The 27,811-nt window shown below is 42.7% G+C and overlaps 1 protein-coding gene across 2 annotated transcripts in view; it reads left to right on the top strand.

Annotated features, from left to right (window-relative positions):
- Positions 1-27,811, top strand: part of SEZ6L (seizure related 6 homolog like) — a 1,547,572-nt gene that overhangs the window by 1,107,731 nt on the left and 412,030 nt on the right. For both annotated transcript variants that reach the window (XM_069214699.1, XM_069214700.1), the window contains exon 9: positions 23,005-23,143. In XM_069214699.1, the coding sequence (XP_069070800.1) occupies positions 23,005-23,143 (139 nt within the window). The remainder of the gene's footprint in view (positions 1-23,004; positions 23,144-27,811) is intronic.

Genomic DNA, 27,811 nt, shown 5'->3' with positions numbered 1-27,811 from the left:
CTTGGCACTGTTCTCTGGCTTCTGCCTAGATCGCAGGGACCGTTTGCGGGGCGGTTCTCTTTCTGCAGCGGGTGGGGTGCTGGTGACCTGTTGTTTCTGTGGCGGGGCCTCCTGTACACTAGCGTCAGCGGAGGTGGAAGGCTGTTCATCAGTGTGGCTAGTGTTAAGGGCCAGCTGGTGTGCCACTGCCTCCCTCATGGTGTTGGCCATGTCTGTCAGCACCCCTGCAATGGTGACCAGGGTGGTGTTGATGTCCCTCAGGTCCTCCCTGATCCCCAGGTTCTGTCCCTCCTGCAGCCGCTGGGTCTCCTGCAACTTGGCCTGTATCTGGCCCTTGGTCTCCTGGGAATGGTCGTATGTTCCCAGGATGTTGTTGAGTGCCTCGTGGAGAGTGGGTTCCCTGGGCCTGTCCTCCCCCTGTCGCACAGCAGTCCTCCCAGCTTCCCTGTTGTCCTATGCCTCTGTCCCGTGAACCGTGTGCCCACTGCCACTGACCCCAGGTCCCTGATCGTCTTGTATTTGTGGGGTGTCCTGGGGTCCCTGTAGTGGTGGACACGCTGCTAATTGACGTGTCCTGGGGACAGTGGTATGGGCCCGCAGGATCGTGCTGTGCTGGTGTTTCCTGAGGGGGAAGCTCTGTGGTGGGATGGGACTGTGCCTGGGTAACCGACTGTCCAGAGGTCCCTGATGGGCTACGTTGGTCATCCATATCCAGGCGTGCAGAGCTGCTGTCATCACTGTGGGCCTCTTCGGGGGGCTGGATGTTGCTGGCACCTACTCTCCGGTGATGTTGTGTGGGGGTCCTGTGGGTATGTAAAATCAGTGTTACGGCGTGTGACATCTTGTGCATGGGTTTGTTTCCCTCTATGGTTGTTGTTTCCAAGGCAGCTTTGGCTTGTGTGAGTAGTTATTTGAATGGCTAAATGATTGTCACTAGTGTGCATGCTGTGGCGATGATTGTCCATGCAGGGCTGTGAGTGGTGTCCAAGCATTGTTGTTGCATGCAGTTCTGGGTACTGGGAGGGGTGGTTTGTGATGGTGGGGTGTATGTGAGGTGGTGGTATGATGTGGTGAGGGTAGGGGTTAGAGTATGTGATGGCATTCAGGTAGGGGGGGTGATAGTAGTAAAGAGTTGACTTACCAGAGTTCAGTCCTCCTGCTACTCCTGCCAGGCCCTCAGGATGCATGACTGCCAAGACTTGCTCCTGCCATATTGTTAGTTGTGTGGGAGGCGGTGGGGGTCCACCGCCAGTCCTCTGTACAGTTATCTGGTGTCTTGCAACCACAGAACACACCTTCCCCCGTAGGTCATTCTACCTCTTCCTGATGTCATTCCTTGTTCTGGAGTGCTGTCCCACGGCGTTGACCTTGTCCACGATTCTCCGCCATAGCTCCATCTTCCTTGTAATGGATGTCTGCTGCACCTGTGATCCAAATAGCTGTGGCTCTTCTCTGATGATTTCCGCCACCATGACCCTTAGCTCCTCCTCAGAGAGGGTGTAGTGTGAGTGGTGTGTGTGAGGGTGTGTGGGGTGATGTGTTAGGGTGGGTACTGTGAGGTGTGTGGATGGTGTATGGGTGGTGGTGTTCTGTGGCTCTGGTTCTGTGGATGCTCTTGGTGTGTCTCTCTCTGTTGTAAATTGTTTGTAGTGGTAAAGGGTTATGGGTAATGTGGGTGTGTGTTTTAAATTACTGTGGGTGTGTAGGTGTGGTGTGTGTGTGTACGTGTGTGTCAGGTGTGTGTAGTTTGAATTGTCCAATGTGGTGTTGTTTTGTATGTGTGCGTGTATTTTTGAGCTCAGCGGTCTGTACCGCCAATGGTTTACCGCGGTTGAATGTCCGCTGCCGTGATTCGTGGGTCATAATGCTGTGGGCATAGTTCTGTTGGCGTAATAGTGTGGGTTTGAATACCGCTAGTTTATCACTGACCTTTGGTGTGTGTGTCTGTATAGTGGCGGATTTCTATGTGTGGGTCATAATATGCGTAGCGGTAAACCGCAGCGGTCGCAGTATGTTGGCGTCAGTCAGCATGGCGGTAAGCAGCACTTGCCGCCAATGTCATAATGAAGGCCAATAAAATTAGGTCGATCATTGAAAGGAATTGGAGAATCTTAGGAGGACTAAACACTGATAAACCTTTGTTTGTGTTTAAGAAAGCCCGCAACTTGCGGGAACATTGGGTGAAGGCTGCACACCCGGCAGAAAATAAAAAATATTTGAGATCACTGTTACAATTCCCACCTTTGCAGGGACATTTCAAATGTAAAAATTGTATAGCATGCCAATTTACTAGCAAATCGAATTAACTAATTATGAATGGCTTGACACATCGACAAACAAATTTCTCAAATTGTAATACAAAAATTATATATAATGTATTAAGTGCCCTTGCGAGTTGGTTTACATAGGGTAGACATCCAACCTGTAAAAACCAGGATTCTACAACATAGATCAAGAATTAAATGTGTCGTCAGAAGTGCGCCATTGGTGGGACATTATCGTGAAGTAAATCACAAAGCGGATGACATATGGCGGATAGTTTTGGAGGTGGTACACAGTAAAGGTGATGGAAGATCAGCCTCCAATCTCCTCAGTAGGAGGGAGGCAAGACTCATTGAAAAATTCAGAACAGCCAGACATGGATTGAATGATGAGGATGAAATTTGGGCCTTGATATAAATGGCTCGGCAATTGTGTATGTTGAAATCTTGTCTGTAATACTGGACTCTTCCATAACTAACACTGCACTCCTTTAGTGCAACACACCATTTTGTAACTAATGTACTCCCCTGGGGGTCAATATGTAAAGATTATGGTTCATGTACATTATGGTTTCAGAAAGACAGAATACTTGGAGGTAGACTTGAGAATGTATAGGTAACCTAGTTACACCTTCCAATCAATAATTAACATTAGAGATATAATAGCCACCACTACACAGCAAAACAGAATATGATATAGATTCCATAGTAACTGATCCTACTGGATACTAGGCAACAATACCTTAGTTAACCTTGTTATCCCTTCCAACCGATAATCATTATTAGAGATATAATAGCCACCATTACACAGTAAAACAGAATATGATATAGATTCCATACTAACTGATCCTACTGGATACTAGTTAACAACATCTTTTTAAAGGTGCCTGTCACGTAGAGACCACACTACTTGCATTTAGATTTCAAGAAGATAGCTAATTCAGCTTTTCAGTTATAATCACCAATAGAGATACAACAACTACCATTACATAATAAAAAAGAAGAGGATTTAGAATTCGAAGTATCTGACCCTATTGGATCCTATTAAATAATATCCACTTAAAGATGGCCGCCGTGAAGAGATTACTTTATTTACTTTAAGATGGCCGACACGGAAAGAGTAAAACAGTTAAACTTCCATGTTTCACCGTCTCCTCTGTAACACGAGGATTTGGTGTACCGGGCCGACGAAAGACGACTATTCATATCGAGCAGACCGCACTTGCACTGAGTAAGTAGGTAGCAAGTGTAGATTTATTCCTTTATACAGATTTGATGCACCGATAAGTGATGTGTAGTATATATTACTTTATAGGCATCAGCTGGTACAGGACCATTACGTGTATATAAATAAACACATTTTACACGAGAGATGGAATATAGGTAAGCATCCTCGATGCTTGGGGTGAGTGCAGTAAGAGATACGAAATCCTCCTCATAGCCCTTGGTAACAGTCCAATATTTGTGCTATTTACAATATTCACCGGTGGCCATGCACAGTAGAGGGCACATATACAATTCTGAGAACGTTGTGGGAGCATGTAATTCCTCTTCTAATCACCAATGAAGTATATTTCATAGAGCGTTCATAATTTTGGGGAAAATAGTTGCACTGGATGTTTTGTTTTAAAATAGTCGCACCGCACTCTTTTGAGGTGAAGGGTACCATTAAGGTCTGGACTTGATAGTTTTGAGTAATAGTATTGTTTGTATCTAATAGGTTTGTCTCTCTCCATTAGTCCTGAAGAGGCCCATAGGTGAGAGGGGCCAAAACACGTCAAATGCCTATACATCGAGAGGTTGCAATGAAAATTGAATTCACCCTTTAAGGACTTTACAGTACAGTTCTCTTTCTCTCCTTTGAAATAGGGATACAAGCAAAAACGATTGAGTACTGGGACTAGTTAGACAACCATCTCTGATATGTGGATTCTCGGTTTAGACATAATTGAGTACCCCATGGTTTTATGAGTAAAGGAGAGGAACATTGGACCACTAACCTATGAATACAGTTGGACCACTAATTTATGTGCAATGTGGAATATGTTTTGTTTGTATTGCTCAATGTCGATATAAATGTGTGAATTTCTTTATTGTTAATGAATAGATTATCTTAACTGTTGGGAATGACATAAATGATTGAATTATGAGCAATTAAATTGCATCACAAATGATAGATGTACAGTCTCATTGAATGTGAAGTAGAAATATCATTATTTCCTACTAATTGACCGTTCTTGTTGATAATGGTTTGATTCTACCCAGGTCTGGTAGGGTAAATTGGGTATACCCCTCTTGTTCGAGTTTAAAATGACACTGGGCACCTCAGCAGTGAACCTATGGGGGCATTACCTATGCTGGGGTCCCTAAACCTACATGCCCTACCATATACTAGGGACTTATTAGTAGGTTAATATTGCCAATTATAATTAGCATAATTTTCATACTTATTTTATACTGAGCACAGGCCCTGGGACTGGTTAGCAGTACCCAGGGCACCATCAGAGTCAGGAACAAAACAGCAAAAAGTGAAAAATGGGGGCAAAAAGTCAGGGGGCCTCTGCAATCAGCCCTGTTTTCTCACAGTAATGATATAGTAAAATGGTTTTCTGCCTTTGAAAGAGCCCACATTGAGTGGAAAATCAAAAAGAAACATTGGGGCACACTTTTGTTTGAGTTTGTCCCAGAAAAGTGAATGATAAGGTCTTGACACTGAATGAGGCAGATTCTAAATCCTATGACCTTACGAAAGGTACCCTGATTGAGGGCTTTGGATTTACAAATGAAGAGTACCACATAAGGTTCTGGAAGGCTTGAAAAGCCGAGAGCCAAACTTGGGTAGAGTTTGTGGACTATTCGGTGAAAAGGCTTCACGGTTGGTTAGCTTCTAACAAGGCATACTATTTTGATTGGCTGTAAAACCTGTTCATGAAAAAATATATGCTAAGTAATCATTACAACAAGAAGGTACATCATTGTGTGGTAGAACCAGATTTACTTTCTGCTCTAGAGTTGGGGAAGAAGACAGACCATTGGGTCAAGACAAGGGTGACCAAAACTACCACTAGTGGGGGAAACCAAATGAAAGAGACCAAAAAGCCCCCTCCTCTAAGGGACAGATGGAAGCCAGAATAAAAATAAAGAGTCTTCTCATGGCCCCCATAAACCTGCACAGGTGGGTGGTCCCGAAGACTCCTCACAGCCTAGGGGTGGGTATAAAGGAAAGAACTTTGATCCCAACAGTGCTTGGTGCATTTAATTGCAAGAATAGAGGGCCCCAAACTGGAGACACTAGCTGTAAAAACAAGAACAATGCCTCTAGCCAACCTACAAAACTGCAGTTGCTAATCTCCAGATGGGATAGCAGTTGTGGTCTGAACATGCCAGTGACACCTCAGAGGCAACACTAGTCACAGAGGGTGGGGCAGATTTATCATATGGTGCCTGATCTAGCAATGTACAAAATTACAGGCAGCACCCTTTAATAAATTGGGAAACAGTTGAAGCCCTGCAGGACACAGGAGCCAGTGTCACCACAGTGACCCACACTTGGTCCACTCAAATCAGTTCCTGGTAGGAAAGTCCCATCCTGTCACCAACGCTGACAATGAGACAAAGTTCCATCCCATGGCTGTGGTAACATTTGACATTTGGTGGGAGTAGTTGGACAGAAGGAAGTGGTTATGTCCCCATCCATCCCAAATAGATTTTCTGCTTGCAAATGATCTGAAACATTCTCCCTGGGATGAATTAGAACTGAACACCCATACAGCCATGCTTGGGATCCCAGAATGGTCCTATGTTAAGACTGCAGCACAGAGAAAACTTCAGGGAGAAAAAGAAGTGTTGGATCCTGAAACAGTGGACCAACCTTCCAAGAGAAATGACAAGAACAATGGGGGGCCAGCTTTTTTACAGATCACAGGTCAGAACCCCTCTTCTGAGGAAGAGGACTTGTTATTCCCAGAGGGAACTGAGCCTGCAGTGCTTGGACCTTACCACTCAGAGCTCTTACACCCAGAGTGACCCTCCAGGGAGAATCTGTGCCAGGGCAAAGAACCTGTCCCACTCTTGAACGCCTGAGACAGAAAGATGCACAGGAAGAAAAGGGTAGTGTCAGTGGTACCCACAGGGTTTAATGGGAGGATGGACTCTTGTTCACGATGCCAGAGACCTCACGTAGCTCAGCAGTACAAAGAGTTTCTCCTCTGTTTAGCCCATGATATTCCCCTAGCTGGGCATTTGGGCCAAAGTAAAACTTGGAGCAGGATAGTGAATCACTTTTACTGGCCTGGAATGTCCCAGAAGGTGAAGGACTTTTGCTATTCCTGTGTCACCAGCCAAGCCAGTGGCAAAGCAGATGGCAAACTACAGGCTGCTTAATTCCACTACCTGTGGTTGGGTGGTTGGAGCACTCTTTGACAAGGTAGGGGATTATATTGTTAGCCCCCTTGACCCTCAGACAGCATCATGGAATCGATATATCCTAGTGGTAGTGGATCTTGCCACATTCTGAGGCTATACCCCTTAGGACCATCACTGCTCCTGCAGTAGCAAAAGCCCTCCTGGGTGTTTTCATCAGAGTTGGGTTTCCTAAGGAGGTAGTATCAGACAGATGTTCTAACTTCTTGTCTACATACCTAAAGCACATGTGGACGGAATGTGGTGTACCTTATAAGTTCACTACCCCCATACTATCCACAAACAAACTGGTTGGTGAAAGATTGAACCAGACCCTAAAAGTCATGATTGTAAGACTCCCTGAAAAACTCAGAAGGAGATGGGATGACTTACTTCCATGCCTGCTTTTGCCCACAGGGAAGTGCCACATAGGGAGAAGGATCATCACATTTGAACCACTGAGTCTTGTAAGGGAAGGCTGCGAGAAGCCTCTGAAAGAGCCCAAGCAAGACATAGTGGACTATGTACCTGCCTATGTTCAAGAATGGCAGAGTACATGGAAAAAGCAAGTCAAAACCTTCAGGCCAGCCAAGAGCTTCAAACACACGGGTATAACCAAAAAGCTGCAATGGTGGAATTCCAAAACGGGCAGAAAGTTTGAGTGTTAGAGCCAGTGGCTGTGAGGGCTCTCCCAGACAGGTGTTCTGGACCCTACCCCATTCTTGAAAAGAAAGGGGAGGTCACTTACTTAGTTTTGACTTCGCAGTTGCAAAAATCCCAAAAGAATAATTCATGTCAACCACCTAAAAACCTACAATGACAGAGCTAATCTGACATGCTCATGGTTACAGATGAGGGATAGGGAAAAGAGAGTAAACCTCTCCCTGATCTACTCTCAGGAAACCCTCAAGATGGTTCTTTGGGGTGAGTTGTCTTATCAGGCACCCTCATGGAGCAACCACAGGCTGATTTGCAGGCAAGTCCTGAGTCCTGAGTTATTCTCACTGACCCCGGAAAGACTTATTGGTGTACCCATGATATAGGCAATGGTGACAGATTGCTTGTGAAGAACAACATTTACAGACAGTCAGACCATGTCAGCGACAGCATCCAGACAGATGTCAAGAAAATGTTGGATGTAGGTGTCATTGAACCATCATAGAGCCCCTTGGCTAGCCCAGTAGTTTTAGTCCTCAAACCTCACTCCAAAGGAGAGAAAACGGGAATGACATTGTGTGTGGATTACAGGGGCCTCAACTCACAAATTAAGACAGATGCACACCCAATTCCAAGAGCTGATGAGCTCATAGATAGACTTGGGGCAGCCAAATATCGGAATACTTTAGATTTCACATCTGGACACTGGCAGATTGGCCTGGCCCCAGGAGCAAAATAGAGGTCTGCGTTCTCTACTCCAAGTGGGCATTATCAGTTTACTATTATGTCTTTTGGATTAAAGAATGCCCCTAACACCTTCCAAAGATTGGTGAACCAAGTCCTTGGTGGGCTGGAATCCTTTAGTGCAGCTTATTTGGATGACATAGCTGTCTACAGCTCTACCTGGCAGGATCTCCTGATCAACCTAAGAAAGGTCCTTGAGGCCATGCAAAAGGCAAGCCTCACTATCAAGGCCAGTAAGTGCCAGATAGGGCAGGCCAAAGTTGTTTACTTGGGCCACCTGGTAGGTGGAGGCCAAGACCAACCCCTGCAACCCAAGACCCAGATCATTCTGGGTTGGGAAACTCCCACAACCTAGACTAGGTCTGGGAACTCCTTGACTTGACTGGGTATTATAGGAGATTTGTGAAGGATTATGGCACCATAGTGCCCCTCCTCACAGAACTTGTTGAAGTAAGCCTCAGCAAGGCCTACTAGTGCAAGGGGTTCACCCTTCTCTGCACAAAGCCCTCAGACCATATAGGAAGATGTTGGCACAGAAATTGAAATAAAAGACAAAGGGCCAGATGTACGAAAAAAGCAATTTGTGACTTGCAAATTGCGAGTCCCTGCGACTCGCAATTTGCAACTCGCAAATTGCTGTGCAGTACGGTGTCTCAGACACCGACTGCAACTCGCAATGGGGTCGCAATGACCCACCTCATGAATATTCATGAGGTGGGTCGCAAATTGCGGCCCCATTGCGAGTATAGGCACTCGCTAACATGGAGGCCTGCTGACGTCAGCAGGCCTCCATGTTAGCGACCTGCTTGTCAATAAAGCAGGTTTTTTTTTTTTTAAAGTGTAGCCCGTTTTCCCTAAGGGAAAACGAGCTGCACTTTAAAAAAATCCGAAACCTTTAGTTTCGGTTTTTCAGGGCAGGGAGTGGTCCCTTGGACCACTCCCTGCCCTGAAAAATTAATATCTGGTCCAGTCACAAAGGGGAAGGGGTCCCATGGGGACCCCTTCCCGTTTGCGACTGGGTTACCATCCACTTCAAGTGGATGGTAACTGCGAGTCCATTTGCATACCAGTGCGAGTCGCTAATAGGAAGGGAACACCCCTTCCTATTAGCGAGTCTGAAATGCATTTTGCGAGTCGGATCCGACTCGCAAAATGCATTTCTGCATAGCAAACCCACGTTTGCGAGTCGCAAACGGCGATTTTCGCCGTTTGCGACTCGCAAACGGGTTGCTACATCTGGCCCAAAGTTTATTAAACCTCATGAGGTGGTACTACAGTTCAAACAGCACCCTTCGGTAATGTGTGAAGTAGCACACTGAACTGAGAGAGCATGGTCCTTTTATACCCACTCAGGGGCTAAAAGGAGGTGGTACAATTATAGAAGCAAGACTTGCATACATGTAAGGTCATGTGGAAATGCACAGTTGACAGGTTGGAGGGGCTAACAGTTTTCAAGGACTAACAGCTGCAGACCTTACTGGGCATGTGCGAAAGTGGGAGATGCTAAATATAACTTGTCACTAGGCAGATTTTCAAGAGTAGTTAACAGAAAGGTAGGACAGAGCACATGGTGAGCACATGGCAGCATGTGGCAGAGAAAATGGCTGCCATGAATACAAAATGGATTCTGCGAAATGTTCACAATAGTTACTAAATACAAGATGTCTTCTGCTAATGCTTAATCTAATCGCTGCTAAACTACAACAGACGACCCTTTCAGCATTAGCTGAAGACATTCGTCTTTCTGGGATAATCTAAATATTCATCTTGTATATTTATGCTCATCATTTCAGCTATTTCCTTATCTAACATGTGATGTGCTTTCATTTCTGTAATATTTCTTTTGGTAGGCATACCAGCAGTAATACACATGGAGCAGAACATTGGACCACACTGAATACAGATACAGCATGTGAAAAATATTACAATCATTACACACAGGATAGTCAGTAGTTTCCAGCCCCAGGCGGAAACAAGAGCCCAAAACCATTCAGAAAAAGTCCAAGTACCAGTCTCTGTGTGGATTTCTGCAGCAATTTTATGCAATTTAGATATTGCATCATATACTGAAGGTGAGTGATCTGGAATAAAAACACAGCAACTACTACCGATGTTGCGACATGCACCACCTCGGTCAGCTAATATCACATCTAGTACCATATGATTTTGGAGCGCTACAATCCTCGCAATTTGGAGCTCCTCAGTAATATTCCCAAGTGCCAGAGCTGCCTGATTGGTAACAGCTTCCACAACCCTAGTCAATCGTCTCACTTTCCTACTGTTTAACACAGCACCCACAAAGGAGAACAACCCTAAATTAAAATCAACATATTGTTGCAGGCTAGTATCCGTTTGATCTACCTCATTTGTACTTATTGCCCTTTTATATCTATTTTTAATGATGTCATTGAACAGTTTAAAATCTCGGTGATATGATGCAGGGGCCAAAAACACAGGGGGTAATAGAAAAGATACATAACACACACCAGACCACCCAACAGGTAGTTGTTAATATCCATAGTTACCACAAACAAAATATGTATTATGTGAAGCTGTAAAACTACTATTATTTACACCCTCAATAGTTAAAATCAAGGTACAATCGCTTATCCCTACTGGAATTCGCCCAATGCTACGTATCATAAATCTGCTTCAGTTTTTGTAACAGAAATCACAAATTGTTCTTTCTTGTCCGAGTCTCTTATATTTTTGAAGACATATGGTATTGAAACATTGTCCGGTTGATACTCTTCCCATTCCCATTTAGTTCCTTTGGCTTGGGGATACCCATCTTTGTCTTGGTAGCATACTTTATTAAGGTGAAAAAGAAGTCTGCCCTCTGTACGTTTTCCAGATGCAAACAAAAGTGTATACCATGCTTGACAAGAACCATTGTGTAAAAAAGGAAGAGGAATGAAAGGTGTTCCTCCTTTCTTTTGATGCACAGGTATCATTCCACATACCCAACAGTTAGTAGTATTTGTAGCATTATGAGTATGATGCAACATTTGAATGAAAGTATTATTGAAGTACGATTGAAGGTGCTTTTGCTCCTGATAGGGAAGCGTAAAGTAATAGTGATCCTCTGGTACTGGAGTAGTGGCAACAAAAAACTCACAAGCAGGAGCCTTCTTTTCAACAAACCAAGTGATTATTGCTATAATCACCAAAACAACAACAAACCCCATAGTAATAATGATCAGTTTGTTAATCATTTTAGCAACAGTGATAATCGACCCTTTCAGAAATTAATTAAAAACAATCGTTGGAGCTCTTATCCCTGGGCAGCCGCTGATTTCTTCACCACAGGCCAAGACGGGTGTCACTACTCTAATGCATGGGTGACCCCCCCCCCTACTCGCCACATTGGCTCTCTGTTTCACTAACCCAGGGCGGTAGCTCAACCATTTTTTTTCAAAATATTTCAGATTCTTTCCTCGGTCTCAAATTATATCGCGACACTCCAGAAGTCGTATGGTCCGGGAAGACCTCTGCAGATTCGTCAGGTGATATAGCACGCCCTTTCTCCGTTGTCAAAATCTCTCGATGATCGGTCAGCACAGCAGGTTCCACCAAGGTAGGTAGCACTCTCTTGCAGTGAGTACTATGGACCCAATTCTTTCGGTTCGTCACTTGAACTGCTGTCCTTGTCGCAAGGAGCACCTGTTCTGGGCCTCGCCACCTTGGTTCCAAGCTGCTTGATCTTTTAAAGGACTTAATCATCACCTGGTCACCAGGTCGGAGTTCATGGCCTTCACCTGTAGATCTGTCAGGAAGTGCTTCTTGAACCTGTTGATGAATAGAAACCAAATTGTCGGTTAACTGTGCCAAATAATCATTCATCAGGACACAAGGTACATCATATACAGAATTTGGCTTAGGAACTCCCCAAATGTTCATTGACCTCCCAAAAACCACTTCATAAGGACTAAGGCCGATTCGAGAGTGTGGCACTGACCTAATAGACAATAATGCCAACTGTAATGCATGCATCCAAGTTAAGGATGTGGAAGCCTGTATCTTTGCTAACTTCAGCTTCAAAGTAGCATTATACCTTTCCACCAACCCTGCTGATTGTGGGTGGAAAACCGCATGGAACTTCTGTTTGATCCCTAATCCTTTCAGGACATACTAAATAACTTCCCCAACAAAATGAGGTCCGTTATCATTCCATAAAAGTCTGCAAACACCAAACCTAGGGCAAAATTCTCTCAAAAGCACCTTCGCTGTGGTAATGGCAGTATTATCCTTTGTGGGGTACGCCTCTATCCATTTACTGAAGGCATATACCACCACCAAGACATACTTTAAATTGTTGCAGCGTTCAAGCTGAATATAATCCATTTGTAGAACTTCAAAAGGTGAGTTGGTGTAGCAAACCCTCCCGCAGGAGTACGTGTCCCTTTTCCAGGATTGCATTGTAAACAAATCAAACAAGACTGTACTACTCTCTTAGCTGTACTGGAAATTTCTGGATGCTCCCAAACTTGTGTAAGCAACTTTGTTATTGTTGAAGCTCCAACATGTGCCAGCCCATGTGCCATCTGAACCATAGGTTGTACAAAAGCTATAGGCAATTTCCATTTATCCATCTGCTTATTCCGCCAACAGCCCTCATCATCCAATTCTCCTTCTTCAGACCATTGCTCACGTTCTTTCACAGAAGCAGATTTCTGTATATCTAATACGTCTTGTCTAGCATTATGCCAACGTTCAGCTTGTGACTTCACTACATACATAGAAGTAGTACTTCGCTGCATCGCAGTCTCACGTGCTATGCGGTCCGCAAGAGCATTACCTTGCCCTATCTTATCGGTCACTTTCTTGTGTGCACTACATTTCACATTAGCTAGTTTCTTTGGATATTGTAATGCAGTCAAGAGGTTATGCACTAATTCTCCATGCATTATCTGTATCCCGTGGGATGTGAGAAAGCCTCTCTCCTTCCAAAGCAAACCAAAATCATGAGCCACTCCAAAAGCATAGCGGCTGTCTGTATAAATGTTCACACATAAGTCAGTACTAAGCTCACATGCTCGTGTCAAAGCTATTAGTTCAGCTGCTTGAGCTGACTTCTGTGGTATACGAGCTGTCTCCACTACTGTGTGTATTATGGTGATTGCATATGCAGCTGAGGTCGTACCGTCTGGCAACTTCAAACAAGACCCATCAACCCACAGTTCCCCTTCTACATCCGGAAGGGGCGTATCTTGTAAATCAATACGCCCCTTTGTCTGTTCTTTGGTAAGGAATATACAATAATGTGTTTCTTGTGACTGAGGCTGAGTCACCGGATATGGCAGCAAAGTGGCTGGATTTAGTGTTGCACATCTTTTCAGTGTAATGTGAGGAGCCAGCAATGTCAATTCATATACTGTCATGCGAGCGCTAGTTAAATATTGTGTCTTTGTTTGATTTAAAAGACCATCAACCGCATGAGATACTAACACCAACAGCTTATGTGACAAAACTATCCCTTCATTCTGACGTATTGACACAGCTGTTGCGGCAACTGAATGAAAACACCTAGGCAACGCTCGAGCGACAGGGTCAAGTACTGCTGAAAAATATGCACAGGGACGCTGCTTATCCATGTGTCTGTACTAAAGCTGACAATGCACATCCATCTTTCTCATGTACGTAAAGTGCAAAAGGCTTCATGTAATCTGGAGTACCTAACACTGGTGCTGAACAAAGGGCTTGTCGCAGCCTGGAAAGCAGTCTCACATTCATCTGTCCATGGGAGGGGCATTGGAGTATCTTTAGTCAAAAGTGCTAGCAAAGGTTTGACAATGTGTGAAAACCCTAATATCCATTGCCTACAAAAAGAAGTAAGACCAAGGAATGCACGAACATCTTTCTGAGTAGATGGTACTGGTGTGTCTAAAATTGCTTGAATACGATCTGATGTAAGTGCACGGCCCTCCTTAGACAAAAGGTGACCTAAATAGGTTACCTTTGGTCTACAATATTGCAATTACTTTCGTGACACTTTATGATGGTGTGAAGCAAGGAAAGAAAGTAAGGACAAAGTGCACTTTTCACATTCCTCAAGGGTATCAACCGCCAACAAAATATCATCGACATATTGTATGAGAGCCACACCTTCAGGCAAAACAAAAGAATCAAGTTGTTGTTTTAACGCTTGACTATAAATACTTGGACTCTCAGTATAGCCTTGAGGAACTCTGCAAAATCTGTATGATCGTTTATTCAAAGTAAAACCAAACAAATATCGGCTGTCAGGATGAATAGGGATCAAAAAGAAAGCATTCTTCAAGTCTATCACAGAGAACGTAGTTGCTGTCGGGGGAACCAAAGTAAGAAGTGTTGTGATGTCAGATACCACAGGATATTGTGGTATCACAATCTTATTGACTTCTCGTAAATCAATAATGAATCGGTAAATCCTGGTATCAGTATCCTTTTTCAGAATAGGAAGAATCGGACTGTTGCAAACATTATACAGAACTTCCTCAACAACTCCAACTGCAATAAGATCATGCACAATTCTTGTGAGTGTTTCTTCGCCATCCTGTGAAATTTTGTATTGAGGCAAACGTGGCAAAACAGCTCCCTCCTTGACACTAATATGTACCGGTGGAATAATCATTTGTCCCACATCAGTATCTGAAGTAGCCCACAAAGTACTAGGGAGTGAAGCTAATGCAATATCCTCTTTAACAAGACAAACTCTTTCCATCACAGGATGATTATCATTTAAAATAACACGCACCCCTTCAGGAGAGCATCTTATTGTAGCCCTGAAATACTTGAGCATATCAAGACCCACAATATTGTCTGGTGTATCTGGAGAAAGCAAAAAGGGACATGGAGCAGTAAATTTATCAACATGGAATGCAAGTGGTTGTGACAATGGGCTAGGGGAAGGTGTTCCATCGAAACCTATCGACGTAATGGTTAAGCCAGACAGGGGAGCCCTTGGAATCAATTGTTTAGACAAGGCGCTATGAGTAGCTCCTGTATCAACCAGAAACTGATCAGTAGAACCTAAAACATGTGCTGTAACATAGGGACCCCTCTGATCTACTGGAACTTCAACTGATTCCTTATCCCATCCTAGGCAATCCTATGCATAAGCAGAATCTTGGAAATCAGGCTGCACATGGTTAGACATCTGGTATTGGTTCCGTCTATCAAAAGTATTAAACCCATCCTGCCCTCGTACATTAGCATCAACCCTAGCATGATCATTCGTGCTTCTTCTAGGTCCTGAATATCCTGAGCGATTTCTCATTTGTCCCCGACCACGTGAACACTGCTGAACACGTAGTGCTGGACAATCGGCAGCCCAATGCCCAAATTTCTTACAATACGCACACTGATCAACAGACAAATTCGAACGAGTGTAAGAAGAACCATAAGATCCACGTCCACCTCTATCACTACCTCTAAAAGGCGGACCATAAGCTTGAGCCAACATACCTTCGTCTTTAATTCTTTAATCTTTTTATCCTCGCTACCTTTTGCTTCTAATTACTGACGTTCATAATACTGAGCCATAGTCAAAAGAGAAACCGGAGTAGAGGTAGTCCATGAACTTTCACTAGCTTTTAGATGACTAGCTATTCCTGGTAACAGATTTGCGACATATTTATCGACAAACAAATGTCTGCCCGTATCATCTGACAATAACTGGCCTCTAAAATCATGAAATGCTTCTTCAAAGCGTGTAAAGAAATCAGAGACCGATTCATCTGCCTTTTGCTTACAAGACGCTAAAACAGTCCAATCTATCTTTTTAGGGGGAATAATCATTTTTAACTTAACTAATATGGCTGCAGGAAGATCTAGAATCAACTGATAAGGCTTTTTCGCAGGTTCCCTATCCCCGTCCATCTGTTCTAATTCTTTCCATGACGCCCCAAAAACTACACGATCATCAATTTTATGAACAGTTCTCCACATATTTGGCGGTAATATCAATCCGAAAAATAAATCAATATCAGCCAAAGTCATAGTTCAAGAACTAATTGCTCCCTCAACTTCCTCATAAAAGGAGGATGGATTTTTCCGCGGGTCAGGTAATGTTGTTTTAAGTGCCATTACATCTGCCTTGTTCCAAGGTGTATACACCCAATTATAAATAAAATAACCCTTAGCATCAACAGAAGTTTTATCATCACTTGTACCCAATCCTTTAGGAGAAACATACAAAGGCGCGGCCTCCCGCTCCCGCATTGGTTTCGCATGAACTATCATAGTCTTATCTGTTCCGAAGATGGAAGCTTGCACCCCGCCGGTCTGAGATGTCCGTGCAACTACGTCCACAGCCCTTTTCTCCTCTTGCAAACGGACTGCCACAACACATAATTTCACCAGACGCCTGATTGCATCAGCCACCTGGGAGAAAACAAAAAGACCATCATGCATTTGCTTATGATCAGCTGCTACATCATCGGTCTCTAACTCATCAGAATATTTCCGATATAGTTCAATAACTTCTGAGCCAAATGCCTCAGTAAAATATAGCTGCTCCTTTTCCGTCCACCCTTTCATGTTGTCTAAAAGTGCAGAAGCAGAGACAACGCTACAAATTGTTTTTACGAGCAATAGATCTAAGCTCAGACGCACGGTCAGCAGGCAACATAGAGCGACTGTCTCTCATCTTCTGTTGCTCCGAACTGGAGACCTTAGCTAACTCATGAGGGGCAGAAGGAACGACATACGGAGGTGGAGGGCGATCTTGTAACAAAAAATCATCATGTGGTTTATTAAGGATAGGATAGAGAGGTTGCCTAACAGTGTATTGGCCAGTTACCTGTAATTTACGTTCTTTCTCTTCTAGCTCCTTTAAGTCATTTATTTCTTTCTTTCTCATTTCCAATGCTTTCACATATACATTCTTCCGCTGCTCTTTCTCAAGCAAGGCTTGCTCACGCTTCACTCCTCCACGCACTTCTTTCTCCCACATTCGTACACAGTCAAACATATCTTGCCTAGACTTTCGCTTACACATACATTGTTCCACATACTCAATCTTTCGCAAATCAAATGAACCGTGCATAGGCCAACGTAACTCAGGATCCGCACGAGTGTATTTATTCCATAATGTGCTGTACATTATAGAAGAAAGACCATGTTTAACATACATATCTCTATTGGGCGTCCCCTCTGGGGGTGCCGGTTGCGATTCTTCCAGTCTCAAATTGGTACCATTACAAAAGCAACACATTCTACGAAGTGCGCTAAAAACAGGCATGCCAAAAATAGTGCAGAATATGCAATATTATAATCAAAGTAGCACTTAAGGTGCCGTTCAAATCAAAATTAAATTGGAGAAAATTCTCCTCATTACCAGCCTATATAAATTGCAATTTATATATCAATTCAAAGGACACAAATTGACTAGTCACCCAAAACACGAGAGCCACAGTAAGTAGTGCTAAACTTCATTACCAAACAAAGGCATCAAAACCCACAGCAAGTGCCGTAAAACGGCTCTTATCAATCACAGGGTGTCCAGGTTCCAACTGCCAAGTTCTAAAATCGACCAAATGGTCATTGCATGACGAATGAACAAAAAGGATCTCAGTCGAGGACCGGTGCCACCTGGATGGTCAAATCAGAAAGAAGGGAAAAACGCCGTGGTTGCCAAGACTTGGGTCTCCTCAGGCATTGATCGTCCGCAGCGAGATCCCAATCCTTCGACGCGACCATTCCGTTGGGCGTCCGAGTCGCCGATGAGTCCCTGTTCGGGGGCCAATTTGTTGAAATAAGCGGTTCACCCTTCTCTGCACAAAGTCCTCAGACCATATAGGAAGAAGTTGGCACAGAAACTGAAATAAAAGACAAAGTTTATTAAACCTCATGAGGTGGTACTACAGTTCAAACAGCACCCTTCGGTAATGTTTGAAGTAGCACACTGAGCTGAGAGAGCATGGCCCTTTTATACCCACGCAGTGGCTAAAAGGAGGTGGTACAATTATAGAAGCAAGACTTGCATACATGTAAGGTCATGTGGAAATGCACAGTCGACAGGTAGGAGGGGCTAACAGTTTTCAAGGACTAACAGCTGCAGACCTTACTGGGCATGTGCGAAAGTGGGAGATGCTAAATATAACTTGTCACTAGGCAGATTTTCAAGAGTAGTTAACAGAAATGTAGGACAGAGCACATGGTGAGCACATGGCAGCATGTGGCAGAGAAAATGGCTGCCATGAATACAAAATGGATTCCGCGAAATGTTCACAATAGTTACTAAATACAAGATTTCTTCTGCTAATGCTTAATCTAATCGCTGCTAAACTACAACAGACTAACCTCCAAGAAAATGCCCAAAAAGGTTAACTGGACAGTGAGTGGCCAAAGGGCCTTTGACACTCTGAAGATTGCTATGTGCTCTGTTCCAGGCCTACAAGCTCCAGACTAATCTATGCATTTTATTATCCAAACAGATGGCTAAGAAAGGGGGCTGGGACGGTCCTAGCCCATAAAAATGATGGATATAACCAGTCTGTTGCTTTTATAAGCAGAAGACTCCTCCTATGGAACAAAAATGGAGTGCCATAGAAAGGGAAGCCTTTGGTGTTGTCTGGGCCTTTGAGAAGCTGAGGACATACCTGTTTGGCTCTCACTTCAGAGTTCAAACAGACCAGAAGACTCTCAGATGGTTGCAACAAATGAAAGAGGAAAACCCCAAACTGTTTAGGTGGTCTGTTTCTCTACAGGGAATGGACTTTCAAGTGGAACACAGACCTGGGACTGCCCATGCCAATCCAGATGGCCTTTCCAGGTTTCTCCACTTAGATGATGAAGGCTCACTAGGGAAATGGTGGTCTCATCCTCTTTTGTTTGGGGGTAGTGTGAGAAAGTGTTTCTATTGACAAAACTAGCACCCCACTTTTGCCTGGTATATGATGTGGTTTCAAAGTTGTTAGTGCCCAGGGCCCCTGCTAACCAGGGTCCCTGGGTCATATCTGTTTCCCAAAACTATTGTGATGCATTGGCACAATTGGCAACATCTTTAGCTGCCACTATATGTCCTTAGTAAATGGTACTTAGGTATCCAGGGTATGGGTTACTAAGGTTAGGCCCTTGAGGGCAGCACCACGGATTATGCCGCCTTCATGGACCATGTATCAAAGTGCACCCAGTACTGCCATTGCAGGTTGAGTGGTCTGGTTCAATCCCAAAATGCAAAACTGACATGGCATGCAGGCTGTGTGACCTGTCCACTATACAGTGCACGCAACATAGCTAAGCCACCCCTCTTACAGGCCTTCCAGCCCTTTACTCTCTGGGTTCAGAAAACAAAGCCCTTCCTGGGCAGAGATGTTACACCTCCTCACCAAGGAATGTGCACTGCCTTGCCAGCGAGCTTCAAAGAGCTTGCTGCCTTTAAACCTCAGTTCCCAGCCCTGCTGCTAGCAGCAGATGGCTGCCCTGTTGCAAACCCCCACTTTTGTGCAGGCGCAGAGGTGGAGTATGTAGGTCACACAATTTCTGAGAATTGTATAAAACCTATGTTTTGTAACACAGAGTCCATCAAAAATGCCTCTGCCTTCTGATAAGGATGCATTACATTCCTTTCTTGTGCTATGTGAGTATTACGCCCAATTTGTGCCTGTCTAGGGAAACCTATTAGATCAGAGCATGCACTACATAGAGTGTTTGAGGATACTAAATGTTTGGTATCAATGCTCCAGCTCTGAAATCATTTGTCCCTACTGGTAAGTTTTTTATCACAGTTGATGCCATTCTCAAAGGGCCTAGGGTGGTGTCTGGATATAAACAGGAGAATACTGCTGCATTTGCATCTAGAGCACTCACTGATGCTGAAAATAAATATAGCACCATAAAGTGGGAGGCCTTGACGTGTGTTTGGCAGGGCATAAATTCAAAAATTTCAATTAGGCTACCACCTTCGACATCTATATGGATCATAAATCTCTGGTGTATCTTTTAAGTGGAAATGGTCTGGTTAAGGCATTTGCCTGCTTGGTTTGTCTGTTATCCAACTTGCAAGAATATGAATTGATTATCAAGTATATTCAAGAGGGCAGAAATGTTCATGTGGACTCCCTCTCTCGATTACCTTTACCCAATAAAGGTAGTTCAAACAGTAACCAATAACCAAGACACTGAGCATGTGGTGGAGGTGGCGGACACATGGACAGCTTGCAATAGTAGTAGAGTAGTTAGAGTAAGTGAATGCTTGCTATGACCACTGACAAGACTTTGTTGAAGGTGTTACATTTTATTAAAACAGATTGGCCTTCAGAGATCTTTTTGTCAAATAGCTATGAACGTTCATGTGAGAACAATTTATGTTTAAGAAATGGATTGTCTGTTCCACCAGATGAGTTGTGTGACAAGATCATTGGAATTGCCCATGAAGGCCGCATGGGTATTTCTGCCACTTGTGAGAAGTTGAGACAGAGATTTTGGTGACCAGGTTTGGACAAACAGGTATCCATGTCTATTGACAAGTGTCCACAATGTGTAATTGCTGGAAAACATTGAAGAACTTCAACAAAAACGTAATTTCCAGTGTGTCTTCCAGACAAGGTAGCATGGGATAAGGTGGCTTTGGATTTCTTAGGGCCATTTAGTTCAATACGTTAGGACAAAAGATATTTGATAGTCGCTATACACAATTTTTCTAAATGGTTTTATTATTCTTTTGTGGAAACTGCCAACTCAGTGTCAGTCACCTACTTGAGAAACCTTTCATGGTTGAGGGTTCTCCATGTAATAATGTTACAGATAATGGTATGCACTTTGTTCCCAGACAAATGACTGATTTTATGAACAAATTTAATTTTAAGCATTCTCAAGTTGCTCTCTATAGCCCTTCATCCAATGGTTTGGTTGAGAGAGCTGATTGAGTTTTAAAAGAAAGAATTCAGACTGCCATTGCGGCCAATATTGCTGTTTCAACTTTTCTACAAGAGAGGATATGAGCATATCTCACCACGCCACATTCAACAACGGGAGTGACACCGTTGAAGGCTCTGAGAGGGAGGGAAGACAGATCTAAGTTACTACCTGAATGGCTAACAAGGACACCTGTAGAGAAGCAAGATGTGGTTGAAGCCAAGAGTATGGATTTTTTTCAAAAGAAATGAGAAAAAGAGTGTTGTCTAGTAAAGAGAAACAGAAGAGAAGTTATGATTTCAGGAAAAGAGTCAAGCGTGTTGAAGTATCTGTAAATGATTGGGTTTTCATTAAAAAATCTTTTAGAATTAACAAAAGAGAGTCTAAATTGTCCATGCCGGCAAGATTCATTCAAGCCAGCAAAGCTTCTGTTTTGTTAGATGGGAAGGGATGGTGACACAGAGACAGTGTGGTTCCGCTATCAGACTTGTAAGCGGAAATTTATTTTTGCACATACTGCAAAAGGAGGCAGGAGAATTAATGTTACCAAATAATATTACCAACAGTAATGTCCTCTCATAGGATGCACAAGAGAACATGGACAGTTCCAACAAGTGTGCACCTGATAGCAGCAGGACATCTGTCACAAATAGTTTTCTACTTGGAGCTTTGCAGACACTGAAATTCGCGACGGGTGCAACTGCACCTGTCGCACCTTCCCACTCCGCCGGCTCCATTCGGAGCCGGCTTCCTCGTGGGAAGGGGTTTCCCGCTGGGCTGGCGGGCGGCCTTCTGGCGGTTGCCCGCCAGCCCAGCGGGAAACACAGAATCACTGCGGCGGTCTTCAGACCGCGGAGCGGTGTTCTGTCGGGGGAACTCTGGCGGGCGGCCTCTGCCGCCCGCCAGAGTTAGAATGACCCCTTAAGGCTGGAATGAGGTTTTCTATTTTGGAGGCACAAATGAATTGATAAATTGTCACTCTCCATTATAATCAGCGCTCGCTCAAAATATCTCTAAAATAAACTTGACTTTGGTATTAGGTGGGACCATTTGGTGTGCATCATGTATTGTTTTTTGTGTTGGCCTGCTAGGCAAGATGGCGGTTCATTTTGCTTGACCGATGAAACATTTTCTTTGTTGATTGCAAATTAATGAGGAATGAGTTGTATTTACTCTGAGGTTTGAGCAATATTTGTGTTAATGAGTGAGTCTTCTACCACTCAGCACTTTATAAATAACTTCCCTGATCATCGATATATTTGTATGTAATCATTAATTATGTCATTTGTATATTCATTCAATTGTAATATTTTATATTGCACCTAATGAACAACATATTTGTACCAAATATTTTAGGGGTAATGTTGCCCTAAATAAATTACTTTCATTGATTGAAAATACTGCAAGCGGAAGTGGGTCTCAACTTAACCGTGTGCGCAGTAATGACAAAGGCAGAGTCTGTGCATACTAAAGTAACATAGATAAAAGGAAGGAGAATTGCATTGAGGCTGTCCAAGTTATTGGGGTACCACTCCACCACAATTCTTCAATGATACCAATTTCATTTCATACCTTTCTTTATAATATTAAAAGTGGAGGGATCTACAAATGCAGCTTGCCTTCTGATTTTTTTTGTAGCATGTCAGTCTTGAACCCAGTGGACAACTCTCATATGCTTTAGTTTCTTAACCATCTGATCAATAGTTTAAGCAGTGCATATCGTCTATTGCACAGATATAATTATTGGTCCCAGGTTAGCCCACCTCGATCATCTAAACCTTTTTGATTACCCTTAGATGAGAAATGTTCTCTAGGACGGCCAATGCAGCTTCAAGGAATTTTGAATCTTGTTGTTATTTAGCATGTTATGCTTGTATGAAATTTCTCATTTGCTTTCTCTATTGTGGTAATCTAATTAATCCATCAGGTTATTCCACATAGATCCATGATTGATAAAAATGAAGAATTTTCTCACCTATTTGCATTTTCGTCATTTAATAAATGTAACATCTGAACTAATAAGGGATAAGTGAAAATATGTTGAATTTGAAATCTATGGCATTAAAAACGTATTAACATTCACCCCCTGGTCAATTTCCAGCAATGTGTGGAGGAGAGCTCTCTGCACCTGCAGGGGTAATTTTGTCTCCCAACTGGCCTGAGCCATACAATGAGGGTGAAGATTGTATGTGGAGAGTACATGTTGGGGATGAAAAAAGGATTTTCCTTGACATTCAGCTGTGAGTATTTCTTCTTACCTAATGCAAATATATACTGTATACAGCACCAGTTATTTTAAGAGACGTTTGTGCTGTGCTCTCAATCTCCAAACATATGAATGTATGATTGATACTAAGGTCAAATTGGAAAATGTGTATGAGTAAAGTTTTCCATGTGGTTGTATATCTGGACACCTGTGACAGTCTCACATTTCCATAAGTTCTCCTGAGATTCTCCAGTTATCTTTGAACAGTTTATATACTTGCAGCAGCAAAGTTGAAAAGGAATTGCAATCTAAGACTTTAATAAAGAAAGTGAGGGTTATATTTAATTGTTTAGAAATACAACCAGATTTTCAACACTGCTTTCAACAGATGTTTGCTCAAATAAAGTCATGCCAATAATATTTGCTTTCTGTAGACGTAAGAGGTGTTTCCGGGTATTTAATACTCCAACAGCCACTCATGTTCAAGAGGTTTATTTTACCAGGTCGAAATTTTAAAACTGCACTACAGGCTGCTGTGGCAGGCTTGAGATATGTTTTATAGTATTATTTAGGCGGTGGCACTATGAGTGCTGTAAACCTAAATATAGCATTTAATTTACAGGCCCTTGGTACATATAGTACCATATACTAGACAACTATGAGTAAATTAAATATACCAATCAAGTGTATACAAATGTTACCATGTTTAATAAGAAGAGCACAAGACCTGAGCAAAGTCCAAAAAGCCAATAAAAATGATTCAGCAAAAGAAGGTAAATCTGGCATGACCCTGCAGAGAGGGCTAAGCTGAACACTAACCAAGTGGAAGAGGCTTTGTACTGGATGCCACATGGGGGGTGGAGTAAGCTTTTGTGTTTTAATCACCAACAAGTGCAGATTCTGCAAGGACTAGAAGAGTCTACCTGCATGAAAGATCTTGGCCAATGGACTACTAACCACAGAGAAACAGAATGGTGATGGTATAGCCATGTTGTCTTAAAGGATTCACAGGGAAATCAATGGCCACCTAAAGACTTGAACATCTGGAGACATTGTATGCACAGCACACTCACTCATGCAGGAAACATACCTGTTGTAGTAAGAGATAAAGGAGGTCACTAGAGGCATCATTCCAGCAATCTTCCTATGCCCAAGACTGGAGATTATGACTTATTTCAACTCCAAAATGGAAAACATGTGGACCCCGGAACACTGAAAATATACATATGTGTTCCCCTTCCCAGGGAATACAGTGCATAAGCTGCATTCATTTACCATCTCCTCCCTGCAGCAGGTGGTAAATGGATGCAGGTGCTTTCAGGATCCCTATGGTGTAGGTATCTAGGGGTAAGGGAGGGAAAAGCAAGTGAGGGGAGATCTGTGTAAATAATTTACAGCTCCCTACCTTCCTCCCTCCCTTGTGCTGGATCAGGAAGGCACAGCAGTTGACCACATCACCTGCATCGCCACACAAGGGTCCTGGGCCTGTAATTACTAGGGCCAGAATTTGCAGACCCTGTAAATCCATGCTTGGAGACACTGGGCAAGTTGGAATAACCCTCAGTGATATTCCCTTGGATATAGCTCCAGGCCACTCATATTGAGAGCCTAAGAGATGAAGTGGCTTTTTCTACAGCTTGGAATATAAACTGTATTCCTGGGGTGGGAATTTGAGTGCCTCTTGGAACAACACTGTTAGAAATACATCTGAAACAGACTGCAATACAATATGTGTGAAGCTGATTGGTTCACTTCATGGGGTTTAAATGTATGTGATCCCAAGATGGGAAATATATTCATTTTCCTCCCTAGGTGACTCCTGTGTACCTCACACAAATGCTTTAATGCATGAAGGTTTTAATTGTATCTTGGATTGGATAAGAAAGAAACACTCACTGACCACAAACCCTAACTGTAAGGGAAGAACGGTTAAAATAACATGGGACTGCTGAACATTTGGAGAGTACAACAAATTGGCAGAAACTAGTTTAGGATGGGAAATATGCTGGTGAAGTGAATGAGAGTGCAGGCTCTAGCAGAGAGTCTGAGCAGGAGTCCATGAGGAGGGTCATCAGAAATTACGCACTTGGTAGGATGAGGTACCTATAGGGTACAGGAAAAACATATCTCAAACAGTGAGAAAAAGGTACAGCCATTAGAGAGAGAGACCAGCCTGGTGTCAGACCTGCCAAAGACCAACTGGTATTTTAAAACAATGAAACTTCTGCTGCTAATGAATACACTGGTGAAGCACCATCATACAACATATAGGCAACTGCTCTAGAGAGAATGACATTAGATCACAAGACATTACTGGTCTGGTTGCTACAAAGGGAGTCTCTTTCCCCACCCCACCCGCATTAAAACATACGTCAGAGATCAATCAGCATGATGATATATACAAAGGAAGGTAGCAATGAGGTATCTATGGATGGGTGCCTGAAGAGTATCAACACACAAAATCATGTAACTCCCACGGACATGAATGCATAGTTTGATCTAATTAAAACTGAACTGCTTTAACTGTCGCATGAACAGGAACAATGACTTAAGATCATTCTAGGCAGGGAGGAATTGATTAAAGCTTCTAAAGGTCTCAATGTGAAAAAATCCTCTTGTGGCAGATAATCTGTGGATTTTATATGGTTGATAAGGGTATCTTGGTGGATAAGCTACTTGAAGCCTGAAGGAGTTAAGTCCAAGACCAAGGTTGGAATTAGTGGAGAACATTTTAGCTATGCACAACTCTTTACCATGATATGTTTTAGTTTCAAAGTATTTATATTATTATGCATTTTGGAACTGCAATGGTTTTAATTAACCGTGTCAATAAAATTAAACTTCAAACTTGAAACTTGAAGCCTGAAGGAGGCCAAGCTTGTCAGTTTGATAGTAGCCTCTATGTGGGAAACTACTATTTTTCTTATCACTAAACCCAACAAGTATGCCCAGGACTATAAATGCATACTGGTTTCAATATTCAGTGAAAGCCTTTCAAAAGGTGTATCAGTTAATCATAGTGGTGATATATCTGGTGTGGGTTTATGGTACTGAGGAAGATAATTTTGAATCTGAGGAGCCTGACATTTGCAATAGGTGCAATGGCAGAGAGTGTGGAGGAAATTATGTTGGCTTCCTGGACACAGATAAAGCCTTAGACATTGTATGCTGAAATTATTTTAAAAGTGCTGCAAAGCATGACCTTTAGTCTGAGATACATTGAATGAATTATACTGTAATAAACATGCCCAGCGTGGCAGCATGCATGAAGCACAACACCAATATATCTGATTCCTTATATTAGACAGAGTTACCAGACAGGGTTGCCCATTGCCCCAGCTCCTTTTCACCTTGCATTAGAACTGGCAGTGTGTAAATTACTTTTCTGTGGTAAGGGGTGTCAAACATGAAAGTATGCAATGATGTTGGCTATTGAGAGTAGTCTTATGGAAATTAATACCCCAAACACCTTACAGATCAGAAATGGTTTTATGAGATCAAAGGTGCGATTTGGGATCTTTCTGAAGGATTGTCCATTTAAAGACCTTCATTGAGGCTAATACATGTAGAAGGCTGCCTTGATGCATGAAAACTACTTGCTAATGCTCAGGTTGTACATATTTTTACTATCAATTAGACCATTCCAAAATTAAGGAGAAAGTATTGTACATAGCTTCGGAGTCCCTTGCAGGTAATAATGTTCACTTAATGGCTATTCTGGGCGTATTGGCACCTAGCCCGGACCTTGCTCATATTGTAATTGATTGTTGTTGCCAATTAGGTTTATTTAAATTGAAACAGTTACTAAAAGTGAAGGTGCAACTAACTAGTTTTAATCACAACGCGACTAATTGAGCTACCATGAATTTAGAAAAAATAGTTTGTACAGTTAGTACAGGTCTAAAGATATCTACCCCTATCTGTTTGAGGAATCTCATGTGCATATTAAGGACCTGATTTTCAGAGTGCATACAGTATTGGACTTTTCCTGGCAAATTTGACATTTTTTACTCAAAATTGCATCTCACGAAGATTTATGTTCATGTAACTTACATATTAAACACTCAATGTTAAACCTTTTTCTTCACTGTCTTTTTCCTTTGTGAAAGAGGAAAAAGCGCTTGCACCTTCTTTTAAAAAAATAATAATACCAGGGTTGTACCAACCAGTCACTTTTGTTATGCACCACTACTGCACTACACTTGCTATTTGTCTTCAGCCTTGTCTATTATTGATGCGCTTTACTTTTTTTGCCAGATTTTATGTGAAACCAATGCTGTGCATTTCAATGATGTGAATTCATTGTGTGATTTTTAAAATGACTGGATATTTAGGATATCTGAAACAGTTTGTGGATAGTCTGTTTTTAAATTGAAATAAGGTCCCTAAGTGCCGACTCATCTGACTCTGTTTTAAGTAGGCCCTGTCGCCAATTTAGAAAATGGGCGTCACCATCTTAGACAATGGATGTTTCTATTTTAGACAATGGAGGATGCAATCTTCCTAAATTTATGCTGAATCATTTTCATGACATTTGACACAGATGTCATCTAACCTTATCTTTCTAAGAGCTTTGAAAGTGTCAGGTTGTTTGACTAATAGCATAGATATAACACCTGCTGCCACATCAGTCTGGGTCAAGTGTCTGCTTTTCACCATGTCAAGGTAAAAAAAACAAGTACAGACAGACAACTAAAATAGT

This window comes from Pleurodeles waltl, chromosome 11 (assembly GCF_031143425.1).
Source record: "Pleurodeles waltl isolate 20211129_DDA chromosome 11, aPleWal1.hap1.20221129, whole genome shotgun sequence".
Classification (NCBI taxonomy): Eukaryota; Metazoa; Chordata; class Amphibia; order Caudata; family Salamandridae; genus Pleurodeles; species Pleurodeles waltl.
Note: the sequence above shows the minus strand (reverse complement) of the source record. Positions and strands in the feature narration are given on the sequence as shown.